Source organism: Nomascus leucogenys, chromosome X (genome assembly GCF_006542625.1).
Source record: "Nomascus leucogenys isolate Asia chromosome X, Asia_NLE_v1, whole genome shotgun sequence".
NCBI classification, from domain to species: Eukaryota; Metazoa; Chordata; class Mammalia; order Primates; family Hylobatidae; genus Nomascus; species Nomascus leucogenys.
Genome location: NC_044406.1, coordinates 137,341,940 through 137,357,985, shown reverse-complemented (window position 1 = coordinate 137,357,985; position 16,046 = coordinate 137,341,940). Strand labels below are relative to the sequence as shown.

Genomic DNA, 16,046 nt, shown 5'->3' with positions numbered 1-16,046 from the left:
CATGCACTTCTTTATTTGTTGCCTCAACAAAACACTTCCCCACAGGCTTCTTTGGTAATTGCATAGAAGTGAGGCATATTCTTTTCAGTCTCATATATTGACGTTTTATTAGGCAAGATTTCTGGTCCTAAGGAGTACCTGGGCCCTGAAAAGTTCTCAGCAGGAGTGCCTATCTAAGGGAAGAAGCCACTGGGGGAATGGGTGACACTATAATTGATAACCAGTTTCTCAACTTATTAGAACTCCAAAAGGATGGCAGAGGTTGAGTCCAATATAACCAAGAAGTATAAAGGCTAGTTAGAAGTAGGTCATGAGGGCTAGCTTCCAAGCAACTCTTAAGTTTTGCTGTGTGAGCCCCATTTCTACATAGGAGGCTACTATCTAGCCCAAGGAAAGTTAAGCCTTGAAGAAAATTAAAAAAAAATCGGAAGAAGAAACCTTGAAATAGACTATTCAGAGAGACTATTGCAGGGGAATGAGTATGTAAACATGTCATATACCATTCAGATTTCCACGGAGCAATCCATCCAGCATCTTTTCCAAATGTTGCCTCTGTTGACAGAGTATGAGCTCTTTAGACTTGACCTCTAAGGTTTCCGATGTACTCCATCACCTTTGTATTTTTTCCCGGAGTGGTCAGTTTTCGTGCGCGCGCGCGTGTGTGTGTGTGTGTGTGTGTGTGTGTGTGTGTGTGGTGTATGTGTGTGTGTGTTCCTCAAGAGCCATCTCTTTCAACAAAGCTATAGCAGTTCCTGTGAGCAGGAATTATCTTTTTTTGTCTGTCTGTTAATGATCGGGGTAAAGATATTCTTTCTACATATCTCTTCTCTTCAGTGCAATCTTTAAATGGGTTAACTCACAGAATAGCCTACTGAGAAGAAATATTTCAGAAATAATTAAACTGCAATCAGGAGTGAATGAGTCAGAACCTGGTGTTTCCAGGCTTCTTGGGGGGGTGTCTAAGGAAGTACAGTTAGGACAGAAAAGTTATATTTTTCAAAGGTGACAGGATGGGATTCAGATATGATCCAAAAATATGAGTACTTAATGCCTCTTTGAGAGGCAATCTAGTTCATTTTATCCATCCTTTGTGTTCATAAAGACTTGAATCTCAGTGAACTTGAACAAACAAAAATCTCGTTATTCTTAGGAACACTCCATTGCTGCTGAGTGGGAATGCAGCCCTGTGTTTAATAACGTTTATTTTAGCTTAATTTCATTTTCTGTTTGCCTTTCTTTCAGGTTAACAATTCATGCTGAGTGTCCCATGCATTTGGAAGATTTTCCCATGGATGTGCATGCCTGCCCACTGAAGTTTGGAAGCTGTATGTATTTTTTCTCTCTCTCTCTCTCTCTTTTTTTTTTTTTGCCTGATCTTCCAAAAGAAATTTAACATATTCTATTCTGTCCACTGCAAGTTTCTAAAGCTGAGGCCTTTAATCCGGGCTGGTATCAGGGTGGGTCAGAGAGTGGGGTTGAGTAGTACTAACTAATCAGGAGGAGGAGACTTAGCCTTTAACAAGAGTTTTCTTTCTAAGAAGTAAACTTTATTTTGCCATTTCAGACTAATTTCTCTGTCATTAGATTGAAACATTAATGTCTGTTTTCTAAATTGCCCAAAGGACAGAGCAAGACAGAAGTGATATAAAATACAGTCACAGCTACCTAAGGACAAGATATGTCAAACAGAATGTGGTTATATTTTTTGAAGTGCATATTCTACCTGCATCTTCATATACTTCTACCCAATTCTTAACAGTGTATGATAGGCAGGAAGAGACTGCGAAGATTTGCTCACTTTTGAAAGTATTGCCTTTTCCCGTAGCTGTACATTTGACAGAGAAAGTAGTAAATATATAGTCCATTTTCAAATGAATTAGAAAAATCAACATCGAATAGAATTTGAGTGAGTTTTTGAACCGAAAAATTTCAGAGTGAGTTTCATACAGAGTCATCAGAGTAATATACCAAAATCTGTGTTGATCATGTCAAAATTAATTTAGCTGTGTTTTGAAACAGAAAGTGCATTTGAAAAGACCCAAATAATTAAGTGCAACATATTTCCTCAATCATTAGTTTTTCAAATCTTTACAGATTGTCTTCTGTGTGCCACGTTCTATTCTAGGAGCTTGGAATGCATCCATGAATAAAACAAAAACCTTGCTCTTATGGAGCTATATTATAGAGAGAAGAATGATAGTGAAAGATAAAATAATGGATTAAAGGGTAAAGCATAAGACGTGTTGTAATACAAGAAGCAACATGGGAAAACATAAAAGTACTGCAGAATTAGGAGAATCATCCATGTCTAGGTGGAGGATTTGTGTTACCACTGAAATTGAAAGTAGGGTGATTAGCATCACCCTAATTTTTTAAAAGTAACATTCAAGCAGAAATATTAAGAAAATAGATTATCAATGCATATATATATATATACATGCATATATATACATACATATATATGCATGTATATATATGCACGTATATGTGGAAATAGAGCTCTGAGTAGAAGGAACAACCAGGAAAAATACCTTATGTCTGAAAAGTAGGTGACTTGTTCAACCAGCGTGGCTGGCCAGAGTGAGGAAGGGGAGAGCAGGAGAAAAGGACGAGACCAAAGTGGGGGCCAGGTAATCTAAAGTCTTATAGGCCATTAAAGGGCTTTGAATTACATTCTAAGAAAAATGAAGAACAATTAGAATATTTTAGACAAAAGAATGGCATTATCTGACTTATGTCTTAAAATAATTACTAGGAATTTTTAAAATGATCTAAGTAGAAGAGGGATCAAACCATGTGGAGCCCAAGTAGGAGGTGACTGCAATATTTCTGGGTAGAACAGAGTTGTTTATTGGTGAACAGTGTTCCCTTCATTAACAACTATAAAACCTAGAACCATAGAAACAATAAAGCTCAGTGAAGATTGAAGTGTCTAAAATTCTGGAGAAAGGGGAGAGAGAGCCTCTCATAGATGAAGTTGTGACCTACAGCTTTTTCATCTCTGGGGGCATTTGCCAGTTCTGGCCTTGGATTGCAGCTTGCTGGGCATAGGGCTCATACTGGTGGATGAGAAGAAACAGCAATGATTTGATGATCACACGGGGCTAGGGTGACACAAGGGAAATATCTGAAACATCTCAAATTAATGGCTGATCTCCCTCTCAATATAATTGATGAATTTTGAATTTGCACGGAGCACGAGGACAAAAGCTAATATGAAAAACATTGAAAAGCACAGCTTCCTTTTCTGCAGTCTTCCAATACTAAAAAAAAAAAAAAAAAAAAAAAAAAAAGACATGCTAGACTACTAGTTTAAAATCCTAGAGAGCTATATCCTAGGAACAAGGCAATAGCAGAGACAGACTAGATTAGTCAAAACTATAACCCAGCACAAGTCTGTTATGAGATTAAGGTGATAATTCTCCCATACTATCTGTATAGCAAAGTAAATAATGAAGACTCTATGGTGGAAAAGATACTTCTCTTTGAAAATACTACAGTTTTATACGCAATGTATGGAATTCAATGAAAAATCAATAGTCATATGAATAGGCAGGCCCATGAGACCTAAAACCAAGTTTTAAAACCAATGCCAAAAACCAAAATATATAAACAGACCTACAGGTGATTTCGATGTCAGAGTTTGTAGACAAAGACTTTAGAAAGCTATGGCTAATATATTCAAGAAAAAAAAGGAAATGATTACTAAAGCAGATCAAGTACCTATAATTTTAACAGAAAATTGGAACCTATAAGAATAAATTAGAATTACAGGGAAGTACAATATCTAAAATTCAGAATTCAATGGATAGATTTGACAAGCAGAAGGCAGGATCAGATGACTGAAAAATTGATAAATAGAAAAAAGCAGAACTGAAGGATAGAAAGATAAATACAGAAACAAGTAAAAAGCATGTAGGTCATAGTAAGGGATTATAAATCATCCTATTATGAAGACACATGCACATGTATGTTCATCGCAGCACTACTCACAATAGCAAAGACATGGAATCAACCTAAATGCCCATCAATAATAGACTGGGTAAAGAAAATATAGTACATATACACCATGGAATATTCTGCAGCCACCAAAAAAGAATGAGGTTTTGTCTTTTGCAGGGACATGCGTGGAGCTGGAGGCCATTATCCTTAGCAAGCTAACACAGGAACAGAAAACCAAATACCACAAGTTCTCACTTATAAGTAGGAGCTAAATGATGAGAACAGATGGACACACAGAGAGGAACAACACACACTGGGGCTTTTTGGAGGGTGGGAGGAGAGAGAGGATCAGGAAAAATAACTAATGGGTACTAATCTTAACACCTGGGTGATGAAATAATCTGTACAGCAAACCCCCATGACACAGGCTTACCTATGTAACAGTCCTGCACATCCTGCATATGTACCCCTGAACTTAATTGCAATGTGTAATTTGCAGAGGATAAACAGGCAGATGAAGGAGCAAAAGCAATAATTAAGTAAAGGCCAAACACTTTAAAACTCATGAAAATTATCAGCTCAAATACTCAAGAAATCATATAAACATGAAGCAGCATAAATAGAATGAAAAAATGCTTATTCTAAAGTTTATATGGAAATATTTAAAGTAACAAGAATAGTTAAGGTGATCTTAGAATAATAAAGCTGGGAAATTTACATTAAAATCTAATCTGATATCAGATATCTAGAGGTATTTTGAAGTTACAGTAATTTAGAAAAGGTATTATTATTGCAAAGTAGACAAATATACTCATGGAACAGAATAGAAGAGAGAGAGAACGAGAGAGAGAGAGACAGAGAGAGAGAGAGATGCATCTTGATTCTTATATCACATGATAAACAAAAATAAATTCCAGATGGTTTCCAGATCTAAATGTGAAAGAGTGAAAGGTAAAACAATCCAGCTTTTATTAATAGAAGAAAGCATAAGAGAGTATCTCCATGATCTTGGAAAAGGTAGAGATTGCTTACACAGGACATAGATTAACATTAACCATAAAGGTAAAATAGAATGACTTAAAATATATTAAAAATTAAGAAATTTTCTTTATTAGAAGATCATTAAGGGAGTGAGTAGAAGCCACAAAGAGGGAGAAAGTATTTGCATTGCATATGCATAACAAAGGACTCAAAAGCATAAGACATCCTGCAAATCTATATGAAAAGTATCTGAAACCTCGATAGAAAAAAGGCCAAAGTCTTTAATGGGCACTTGTTAAAACAGTTTCCCAAGCTCACAAACACACACACGCACAGGCACAGGCACACAGTCACAGACAGACACACACACACAGTGACTGATTGCATTAGTCAGCAGGGAAATGCAAAATAAAATCCAAAGGCTACCAGTACACACCCATTAGAATGACTAACATAAAAAAGACAGAAAATACCACTTCTTGGTGAGGATGTTGAGCAAATCTGTACTCTCATGTGCTACTGATAAGAATCTACATTTGTACCAAGGTTTTGGAAAATTGTTTGGTGCTATTTAATAGTGCTATACATGTACATATCATATAACTTCGCATCTCTAGTCCTGAATATAGTTCCAAACAGGCATCATCGTTTATGTATACCAAAAGGCATATAAAGAATGTCCATAGCAGAGCTCATTGTAATAAACTCCGCTGGGAACTACCTTAATGCCCATCAGAATGGATTAAAAAGCTGTAGCATAGTCATGCAATGAAGTACTATACAGCAATGACAATTATATTACACTCAACAACATGGATGAGGTACAGCCACAATGCTGAGCAAAAGCCAAATACATAAGTGTATATAGAGTCTGATTCTATTTATACTATATACACAAAGAGGCAAAACTAATATGTGCTGTTAAAAGTCTTTAATATTTTATCCATCATTGCCATTGGTTGTATTTCCAAATTCCTGACAGATTAAGCAATGGGATTCAGGAACAAGAAGTTGGAATTCCTAGGTATTTTATAAATTCAATGTTATTCATAGAACACTTTCAAACTTCTTAATGCTCTCTATTCATAATCACGGATATCTAACTTTTAATAAATAAAAATATTAATAGTAACTTTGAAGTATTCATAAAGAGTGGTAATATATGGTAAGATTACTCAGACACGAGAAAATGATAGCAAACTGATAGTATTTGAATAACAACATTTGAATTTCTTAATAAAGTAAACAGCACTACATAGAATCACTCATCAAAATTGCCAGATTAAGGATTTATTTTGCTTCTTAAACTTGTTGTGTATTAGAAGAACACTCTCAGGGTTTGTGTATAGTATACTATGCATATAGTATATAGTGCTTTATGCGTTTAGAATACTGTGTGTGTAGTATACTATACATATAAAATACTATGTGTATAGTATACTTATGCCTATAGACTTACTAATATTAAATTTTCAAGAATTACCATCAGCAGCATAGAGGGCATTAACACACTTATAATAAGCAAAATCAACTGATCAGGTTGTGACCACTTTCAACCTATGTACTTCTGTCCTGACACCAGAGAATTTCAAAACTTTAACTCATTGTGACAGTGTTTCCTGCTCTTGGTTTTGACTTAACATCAATAGATTCCTTCAAAGTAGTAAAGTCTGTCTGTCTATTGTTAAGCTTTAATTCTTACAAGATCATTATAATACTTTTTTCTGGTTTTGCTCATATCTCAAGTATTTTTCTCTGGATTTGATATTCAGAAAAATATCTGTCTTTCTCAACACAATGTCAGGAAGGAGTTTCCACATAGAAGCACTAGTCAGGATAGTGGTTACCCTTGATGAGGGTTGTTATTGGAAAGGGAAGCAAATGATACTCCTGGGTGCTGATTATCTGGAATGTAACTTCGGTGTTCATAAAAGAGATCTGGATTGGAGATTTAATTTAGGTGTCATCTACATAGATGATGTTTAAAGCCATACAGGTAGATGAGATCACTATGGAAATGACTATATACAGAGAAGAGAAGAGAATCAAGGAAGGACTTTTTCTTTAGACATGATAACATTTAGAAGCTAGAAAGAAGAGAATAATTTAATAAATGTGAAGGCAAAGACAGGTGACGTATGAGAAAACCTAAAGGGAACGTGTTGTCCTGGAGGCCAAATAAAGTACATCAAGAAGGAGAGTGATTTAAATTATTAAGTTCCTAAGTGGGCAGTTAAAATTAATCTTAGAAAACCTCTAGTCAGGAAGCAATTCTGGAATGACAGAGTTAGAACTTCTGAAAATCCACTCCTCCATAAAAGCAATGAGACAATTTTCAGGCATTGTCAAAATAAACTTTCTCCAAATTCTGGAAATTAACAAAAGTCTCCTAACACTCTGAAGAGTGTTATTCAAGAAAAATGATTAGTTCTCAGTACGACCAGGGAGCCCTATTCCCATCCTCTTCTTTCCTCCTCTGTAGAAGCCTTGCAGATTTTGTCATGATGAAAAGGTCAATCCATCAGAAAAAAGTATAACAATTATAAAGAAATACACACTTAAACACAGAGCCCCAAAATACATGAAGCAACACTGATAGAACTGAAGGGAAAAATAAGACAATTCAACAGTAATAATCAGAGATTTCAATATTCCACTTTCAATACATGGATAGAACATCTAGGCAGATCAACACAGAAATACAAGATTTGAACAATTCTATAAACCAACTAGACATAACCAACATCTATAGAGTGTTCCACCAAACAACGTAAGACTGTACATTATTCTCAAGTGCATATGGAACATTTTCTGAGGTAGGTTATACAATAAGACTCAATAAATTTAAAAGTATTGAAACCATACAAAGTACATTTTCTTACCCAAAATTAGAAATCAGTAAGAAAAGGAAGTTTCCAAAATTTACAAATATGTTGAGATCGAACAACTCATTCCCCTCCTAAATAGACAATGATCCAAATAAAAAATCACAAAGGGAATTAGAAAATATTTTGAAACAAATGAAAATGATGACATAACATACCAAAACTTATGGGATGCATCAGCTTAAAGCAGTGCTTAGAGGGAAATTTATAACTGTAAAACCTATATTTAAAAGAGAAATCTAAAATCAATAACCTGAATTTCCACCTTAAGAGACTAGAAAAACAAGACCAAACTAAATCCAAAGCAAGCAGAAGGAAAAAATAATAAATTTTAGAGTAAAAATAAATAAAAGAATTTTAAAATTAAAGAAAATAAAAAAAAAATCTAAGTTATTTGAAACGATCAGCAAAACTGATAAACCTTTCACCAGACAGACAAAGCAAATAAAATAATAGAATCACATTACTAAAAGCATGAAAGAAGGCACATCATACTTGCCTTACAGAAATAAGCAGGATTCTGTGGGAATACTATGAGCAACTGTACACCAACAAATTAGATAACCTAGATGAAATGAAAAAAAGTCATAGAAATATACAAACTGATGGAACTGACTGAAGGAGAAATAGAAGTTTTCATTGACCCTGTACTAAGTAAATAGGTTACATTAGTAATTTAATAACTTTATCTCATAAAGAAAAGCCCAGGCTTAGATCTAAGGCTTCACCATTGAACTGTACAAAACATTTGAAGAAGACTTGATACCAATCAATACCAGGTTTTCACAAATAATTCTTGCAAAATATAGAAGGGGAAAGAACATTTCTTAATTCATTCTATGAGGCCAGTGTTACCCTGATATCAAAACCAAAGTTAACTAAAAAATACAACTATAGACAAGTATTTCTTATAGACAAGTATTTCTTATGAGTATAGACACAAAAATCTTCAATGAAACTATAGCAACGGATTCAAGCAACTTATAAAATGGATTATACATCATTTTTAATTGAGATTTATCCCAGGAATACAAAGTTGGCTCAACAACTAAAAACCATTCAACATAATATGACATATTAATAAAATGGACAAAAACCACACGATCATCTCAATACATGAGGAAACATATATACTCTGCACTAGAAATCCAAAATTTTCTTAATTTGCCAGTAACTAGTGGCTATAACTTGTCCTGTCATTGTGAATAATAAAAGTTTTGATAATTGCAATTATTTGATTAAGTTATAAACCAATATAGTACCTATTTCCATTTGCTTTTATATATACCAGCCTCAGGCTGTAGCTTTCAGATTCATCAGAGCGCCTAAATGTTTTAAAAATTATTTTTGTTTTAATTGACAAATGAATGTGTATACTTTTTGGGCACAACTAGATGTTTCAATAAATATATATATTGTGTAATGATCAAATCAGGGTATTTAACATTTCCGTTATCTTAAATATTTATCGTGTATTTGTGGTGAGAACATTCAAAATCCTCTCTTCTGGCTATTTTGAAATATATCATACAATATTTTAAAAATATAATCAGTCTTCTGCACAATAGCACACCAGAACTTATTCCTTCTATCCAACTGTACCTTGTACCCATTAATCAATCTCCCTCCATTAACCAAGCTCTTTCCAGGCCCTCTCTCTTCTCCTTCCCCAGTCTCAGGTAACCGCCATTCTACTCTCTACTTTTATGATACATCTATGTTAGATTATGTATATGAATGATACAATGCAATATTTGTCTTTCTGAGCCTTGCTTACTTCATTTAACATAATGTCCTGCAATTTTATCCACATTGCCACAAATAATAGGATTTCATTCTCTTTTTATGGCTGAATAGCATTCCATTGTGTGTGTGTGTGTGTGTGTGTGTTTATATATTATATAACATTTTCTTATTCATTCATTCATTCATTCATTGATGGACACTTGGATTGATTCCATATCGTGGCTATTTTGAACAGTGCTAAAATAATAATTGAAGTATAGATATCTCTTGAACATATTCACTTTATTTATTTTGGGTGTATACCCAGTAGTGGAATTGCTGGATATTATGGTAATTTGGTTTTTAATTTTTTTAGGAAACTCCATACTTTTTTTCATAGTGGCAGTACCAATTTGCATTCTCACCAACAGTGTATAAGAAAGAATTCCCCTTTATTCTCATCTTTTCCAGTGCTTGTTCTCTTTTGTCTTTTTGATAATAGTCATTCTGACCAGGGTGAAGTGATATCTAATTGTGGTTTTGATTTGCATCTCTGTAATGATTAGTGATATTGGGCATTTTTTGTATACCTGGAGGCCATTTGTATATCTTCTTTTGAGAGATGTCTATTAAGGTCTTTTGCCCATTTTTAAAATCAGATTTTTTTATATTGAGTTATTTGAGTTCCTTAGATATACTGGATATTAACCCCTTATCAGATGTATACTTTGCAAATATTTTTCCCATTCTGTGTATTTTCTGTTCACTCTGTTGATTGTTTTACTTCTTCTACAGAAGATTTTTAGTTTGATAAAATTCTATATCTCTACTTTGCTTTTAATGCCTGTGCTTTTGGATTCTTATCTAAAAGATCCTTGCCCAGATGACTAATGGCATGGAGAATTTCCCCTACATTTTCTTCTAGTAATTTTATAGCGTTGGGTTATACATTTAAGTCATTAATCCATTTTGATTCAATTTTTTATAGTGAGAGATAAGGGTTTAGTCTCATTCTTGTACATGTGGACATGCAGTTTTCTCAGCACCAGGTTGAAGAGACAAGTGGGATTCATCCCAGGGATGCAAAAATGGTTGAAAACATACAAATGAATAAATGTGATACATGACATCAACAAAATGAAGGACAAAAAACATATGGTCATTTCAATAGATGAAGAAAATAATATTCAACATCTCTTCCTGATGAAAGCTCTTAACTAATTAGGTATAGAAAAAGAATGTACCTCAACACAATAAAGGCCATATATGACAAACCTACAGCAAACATCGTACTGAATGGAAAAGGTTTAAAGCTCTTTTCTAAGATCTGAAACTGTGAAACAAGGCAAGGATACCCAGTCTCACCACTTCTCACAACTAGTGGTGAGAAGTCCTAGAAGTACTAGAAGTCCTAGCCAGAGCAATTAGACAAGAGAAAGAAATAAAAGGCATCCAAATTGGAAAGGAGGAAGTCAAATTGTCCCTGTTTGCAGATGACATAATCATATAAATATACATATATATATCCATACACACATACATATATGTGTGTATATATATATATGTGTGTGTGTGTGTGTATACGTATATCCCTAAAGAACTAAACGAAAATTTGTTAGAATTAATGAAGAAAATAAGCAACGTGGAAGGATACAAAATCCACATACGAAAGTCAGTACCATTTCTATATGCCAATAGTGAACTATTTGAAAAAAGAAAGTGATTCCATTTACAGTAGCTACAAAACATTAAAATTCCTAGGAATAAATTTAACCAAGGAGGTAAAAGATCTCCACAATGAAAACTATAAACATTGATTAGAAAAATAGAGGAAGACACAAATAAATAGACATCTTGTGTTCATGGATTGGAAGAACTGATATTGTTAAAATGTTCATGCTACCTAAAGCAATCTACACATTCAATACGATTGCTATCAAAACACCAATGACATGCTCCCTGAAATAGAAAAAACATTCTAAAATTCATATGAAACCACAAAAGACCCCAAATCTCCAAAACCATACTGAGCAAAATCAATAAAGCTGGGGACATCACACTACCTGACTTCAAAATATACCATGAAGCTATAGTAACCAAAACAGCATGGTAGTGGCATAAAAATTGACACATAGAACAATGGAACATAAAAAGACACATGCAATTTTATGTTTATCACAGCACTATTCACAATAGCAAAGTCATGGAATCAACCTAAATGTCCATCAGTGGCTGACTGGATAAAGAAAATTGCTATATATATGTATATACAAACACATACACAGACACCGTGGAATACTACTCAGCCATAAAAAGGATGAAATCATGTGTCTGCTGCACCATAGATGGAACTAGAGGCCACTATCCTAAGTGATATAGCTCACAAACTCAAATACCACATATTCTCACTTATAAGTGGGAGCCAAATAATGGATATACATGGATACAGAGAGTGGAATAATACACACTGGAGATTCCAAAAGGTGAGAGGGTATGAGAGGGTGAAGACTGAAAAAATACCTGTAGGGTGCAATGTTTAGTATTTGGGCAGTGGGTACACTAAAAGCTCAGACTTGTCCACTACACGATATATCAGTTTAACAAAACTGCACTTGTACTCTCCAAATCTATAAAAATAAAAAAATAAAGGAATAGAGAATACAGAAATAAACCTACATATTTACAGCCAACTGATTTTTGACAAAAGCACCAAAATACACATTAAGGGAAGGACAGTCTCTTCAATATATGGTGCTGGGAAATCTGGAGAATCCTTGGATTTTTACCATGTCCAAACCAAACTTAAGTTCTTTTCACTAAAACTCTTTGTGATCTCTATCTTGGTTTAGATCCTGTATTCTGGTTACCTACCTCCTCAACCTTGTATCATATCCCTTTCCCCATTACATGGGCCTTCTGCCAGTTCCTAGAACTCTTTACCACGTAGAAGACTTTGCATTTGCTGGTTTTGGGGAGTTTGGGAGGTTTAGTTGTTTTGTTATTATTTTGGCCTGAAATGTTTTCCATCAAGCTCTTGCATGACTGACTCCTTCTTATTTCTTAATGTTTTAGATTAGAAACCACCCTCAGAGAGATCTTCTCTTATCACTGTATCTAATGACACCCCTCCTCACCCCGTAACTCTACTTTATTTTCTTCATAGCATGCATCACTATCTGTTACTATATTATTTATTTACTTGTTTATTGTCTGTCTTTTCTCACTAGACTGTAAGCTCAATGAGGTGATGGGGCCTCAGATGTTTTATGACCGCTGTATCTTCACTCTCTAATATGATGCCTTGATATTTGTTGAATGGGTAACTGATTAAATCAATTAATCAAGCAAGTGGTTTCTGACAATATTTCAAAAGAAATGCTTTCTCATTTGTGCTAACATGGCAAGATTGTTTGTTACTTCCTTTTTTCCTGGGGTCTGTTACATACCAAGGCTCAGATAACAGAAGGAGGCATTTTGCTAAGCAACTAAAGACAAGGAGATGCTTTTGCCATTATAGCTCATATGAAATATATTGAGGGGCCCATTCAGCGAGTGCAAAACGTTCTAATTGTCAGGTAGATATCCTTTCTTCAGGAACCAGTCCCTCCACCCTACCCCAGCTCCTCCATGAAAATAGAATGTTTGGAATTGAGATGAGGGGGCAGTTTTACAGGAGAGAAGCCGAGGAATTAAAGGAGCCCAAATCCATGGAAGAAGAAAGCAGAAAGAGGTCTAACTGGGAAGAATTCTGCTCCCCAGTGGGTGAATAAATTCCATCATTATCCATGTACTTGCAAAAGCTACAATGTTAGGATCATGTAGAATCGTTTTAAAATGTCCTTTTTCCTTTCTTAACCACCATGAAAAGTCAAAAATTATAATCATTTCTACTTCTGAAATCGCTCTGTCCCACTCAGTTCAACCCACTGTCTAGTATATTATGCCTGTGGGTCACTGACACCAAAAGGCATTGTGATGACCTTTTAAATACTGTCTTGGCTTCAGTTTCACTCTTTTCCACCAGCCATCCCTATGGCAGCTAGGGTGATCCTTCCCAAGCTTATATCTGGTCATGTCATCTCTCTCCTTTAGGCATGTCCACAACTCCTTGTGTGTACACACATGTATGTACACACATGTGCGTATTCCAACAGAGGTTCCCACTTGCCCATTAGAAGTTTCTTCTGGGGACTATATAATAAAAACAAGAAATCCAGGACTGCAAAAACCCTTAGTTCTTAGGTAGGCAATTTGGATTTTTTTTTTTTTTTTTGAGACATAGGCCTTGCTCTATTGCCTGGGCGGGAGTGCAGTGGTTCAGTCACAGCTCACTGGAGCCTTGAACTCCTGGGCTCAATTGATCCTCCTGCCTCAGCCTCCTGAGAAGCTGGGGCTACAGGTATGTGCCACCATGCCCAGCTAATTTTTAATTTTTTTGCAGAGACGGTTTCTATGTTGCCCAGGCTGTTCTCAAACTCTTGGCCTCATGCAATCCTCCTGCATTGGCCTTCCAAGGTGCTGGGATTACAACATAAGCCACTGCACCCAGACTAACTTGGATATTTTATGCTATTTATTAAGCTTCCTTCTGGCCTGTGACTCCAGTGATACTATTAATTCCTTTACTGCTCCATGTGCTCACATACTTTTTGCCTTGGCTATGTTGTTCTTTTACTAGGAATGTCCTTCTTTTTTTTTTTTTTTTTTTTTTTTTTTTTTTTGAGACGGAGTCTCGCTCTGTCTCCCAGGCTGGAGTGCAGTAGCGCGATCTCAGCTCACTGCAAGCTCTGCCTCCCGGGTTCACGCCATTCTCCTGCCTCAGCCTCCCGAGTAGCTGGGACTACAGGTGCCCGCCACCACACCTGGCTAATTTTTTTGTATTTTTAGAGATGGGGTTTCACCGTGTTAGCCAGGATGGTCTCGATCTCCTGATCTCGTGATCCGCCCGCCTCAGAATGTCCTTCTTTCACCTACTAAAGGTGGCCTCATTTTCTGAGTATCATTTACTTTAAGAATCCTTCTGTAACACCCCACTCTGAGCAGGAGTAATAGTGCTCACCTCTGGTTTTACTTAACACTTGTGTTTATTTCACTAGTGTGCACACTCCTATATTCCAAATTGCACTACAGCCATTGTGCTTTCTCTGTCTCCCCGAGTAAATTGTGGGCTTCCTGATGTGATGGTGGCTACTGTGCCTTCACAAACTTTATTTACCAGTACAGGTCAGGCTCCAAGCAGACACTCAATCGAGTAGTTTTCAACTTGTTTTTGTTTTTATTATTATTTTTTAATTCACATCTTCATCTTCCATTTATTCATGTCTTTCCTGCTTTGCCCTCTATCTTATGAGAAGAGGGCATTTTTTTCTCCTCAAATCCCTCTGTTCCCATATATTATTGCCAAAGAAATTAAATCGTTGCTTTTTGCATAGAGTAAGTTGCTACTCCGGAGAAGTGAATTTTCTGAGATACTGATAGCTACACAATTTATTGTCACATCTGCATTAGGGTCTGCTTGGATTTTCAGGGTGAATATTCAGGGTTGTTTGTGCTAGGTACTCAGCTTAAGTTAAAAGATCCAGCAAGAAATTCCTTTTCTTTTTTAGGGGTGGAAACAAAATCTTTCATTGCTTACTCTTTCCCTGAACAAACCTGTTCTAGTTTTTACACTGTCAAAATCTTGGGTAGATTGGATAGACATGGCACTTATCTTTAAACAAAAAGTGTTACAACCATCTGAACAGCAAAGGTAAGAAGACCTATACAGATGGTTCCCTGCTTAGGAGTAGGGGTACCCCAAGCATGTGTACTAAAGATAAAAGACTCTGGGGAAAAATGAGAGCACAAGGGTCTTGTGAAATCACATTTCACTGATAGTATTATGACTGCCTTATATAATATCAGTATAAATTTTAGGTAAATTTAGAGAAGGGTTCTGAGAAGATTTTCCTTTCTTCTTGGTGATAATAGTTTAAAGGTCCACGAATCAAGCTGAGAGCCCTAGATATCCCGTAAGTAGAAGAGGATGCTTTGTTTTTAAGGTGGAATCATAGCCATCTATAGGAGAAAGTCTCTAGACCATAGGTTGTAAACTGGGAGCTTCAGGTGTGACTTGTTTGATCCATGCACTGTTTACAACTTTTAAAATTATTTGCTAAGATTTTAAATTTGGGAGATGTCACATAAAATTCCACATTTGCTTATTATTTCACAAAATCAGAAGATTGACAACACACTGGGCTCAAATCCTACATGGCTTCAATCAATCGAGGCCAAATAGTGACTATCCCTTGTAGATGAGGATATGCTTTCCCTTTCCTCATAAGCTCCATCACTTTCACGTTGCTCCCTGAAAAGGGAGTCTAATATCAATTGCCAGTAATCATCCCACTTGCACTTTCGTTTTACTTACAAGAGAATTAAGAGCTCCCAGTAGAAATGAGGAGAATGAAAGGGTTCTTACACCATATCTATCCAGTTTTTTAAAAAATGAAGACATGCTGAGATGGCTAT

At 35.6% G+C, this 16,046-nt stretch overlaps 1 protein-coding gene across 1 annotated transcript in view; it reads left to right on the top strand.

The window, feature by feature from the left end:
- The window catches only part of GABRA3 (gamma-aminobutyric acid type A receptor alpha3 subunit), a 269,212-nt gene that overhangs the window by 207,034 nt on the left and 46,132 nt on the right, over positions 1-16,046 (top strand). Inside the window, exon 6 of the mRNA XM_003271855.4 lies at positions 1,243-1,325. Coding sequence (XP_003271903.1) covers positions 1,243-1,325 — 83 coding nt within the window. The remainder of the gene's footprint in view (positions 1-1,242; positions 1,326-16,046) is intronic.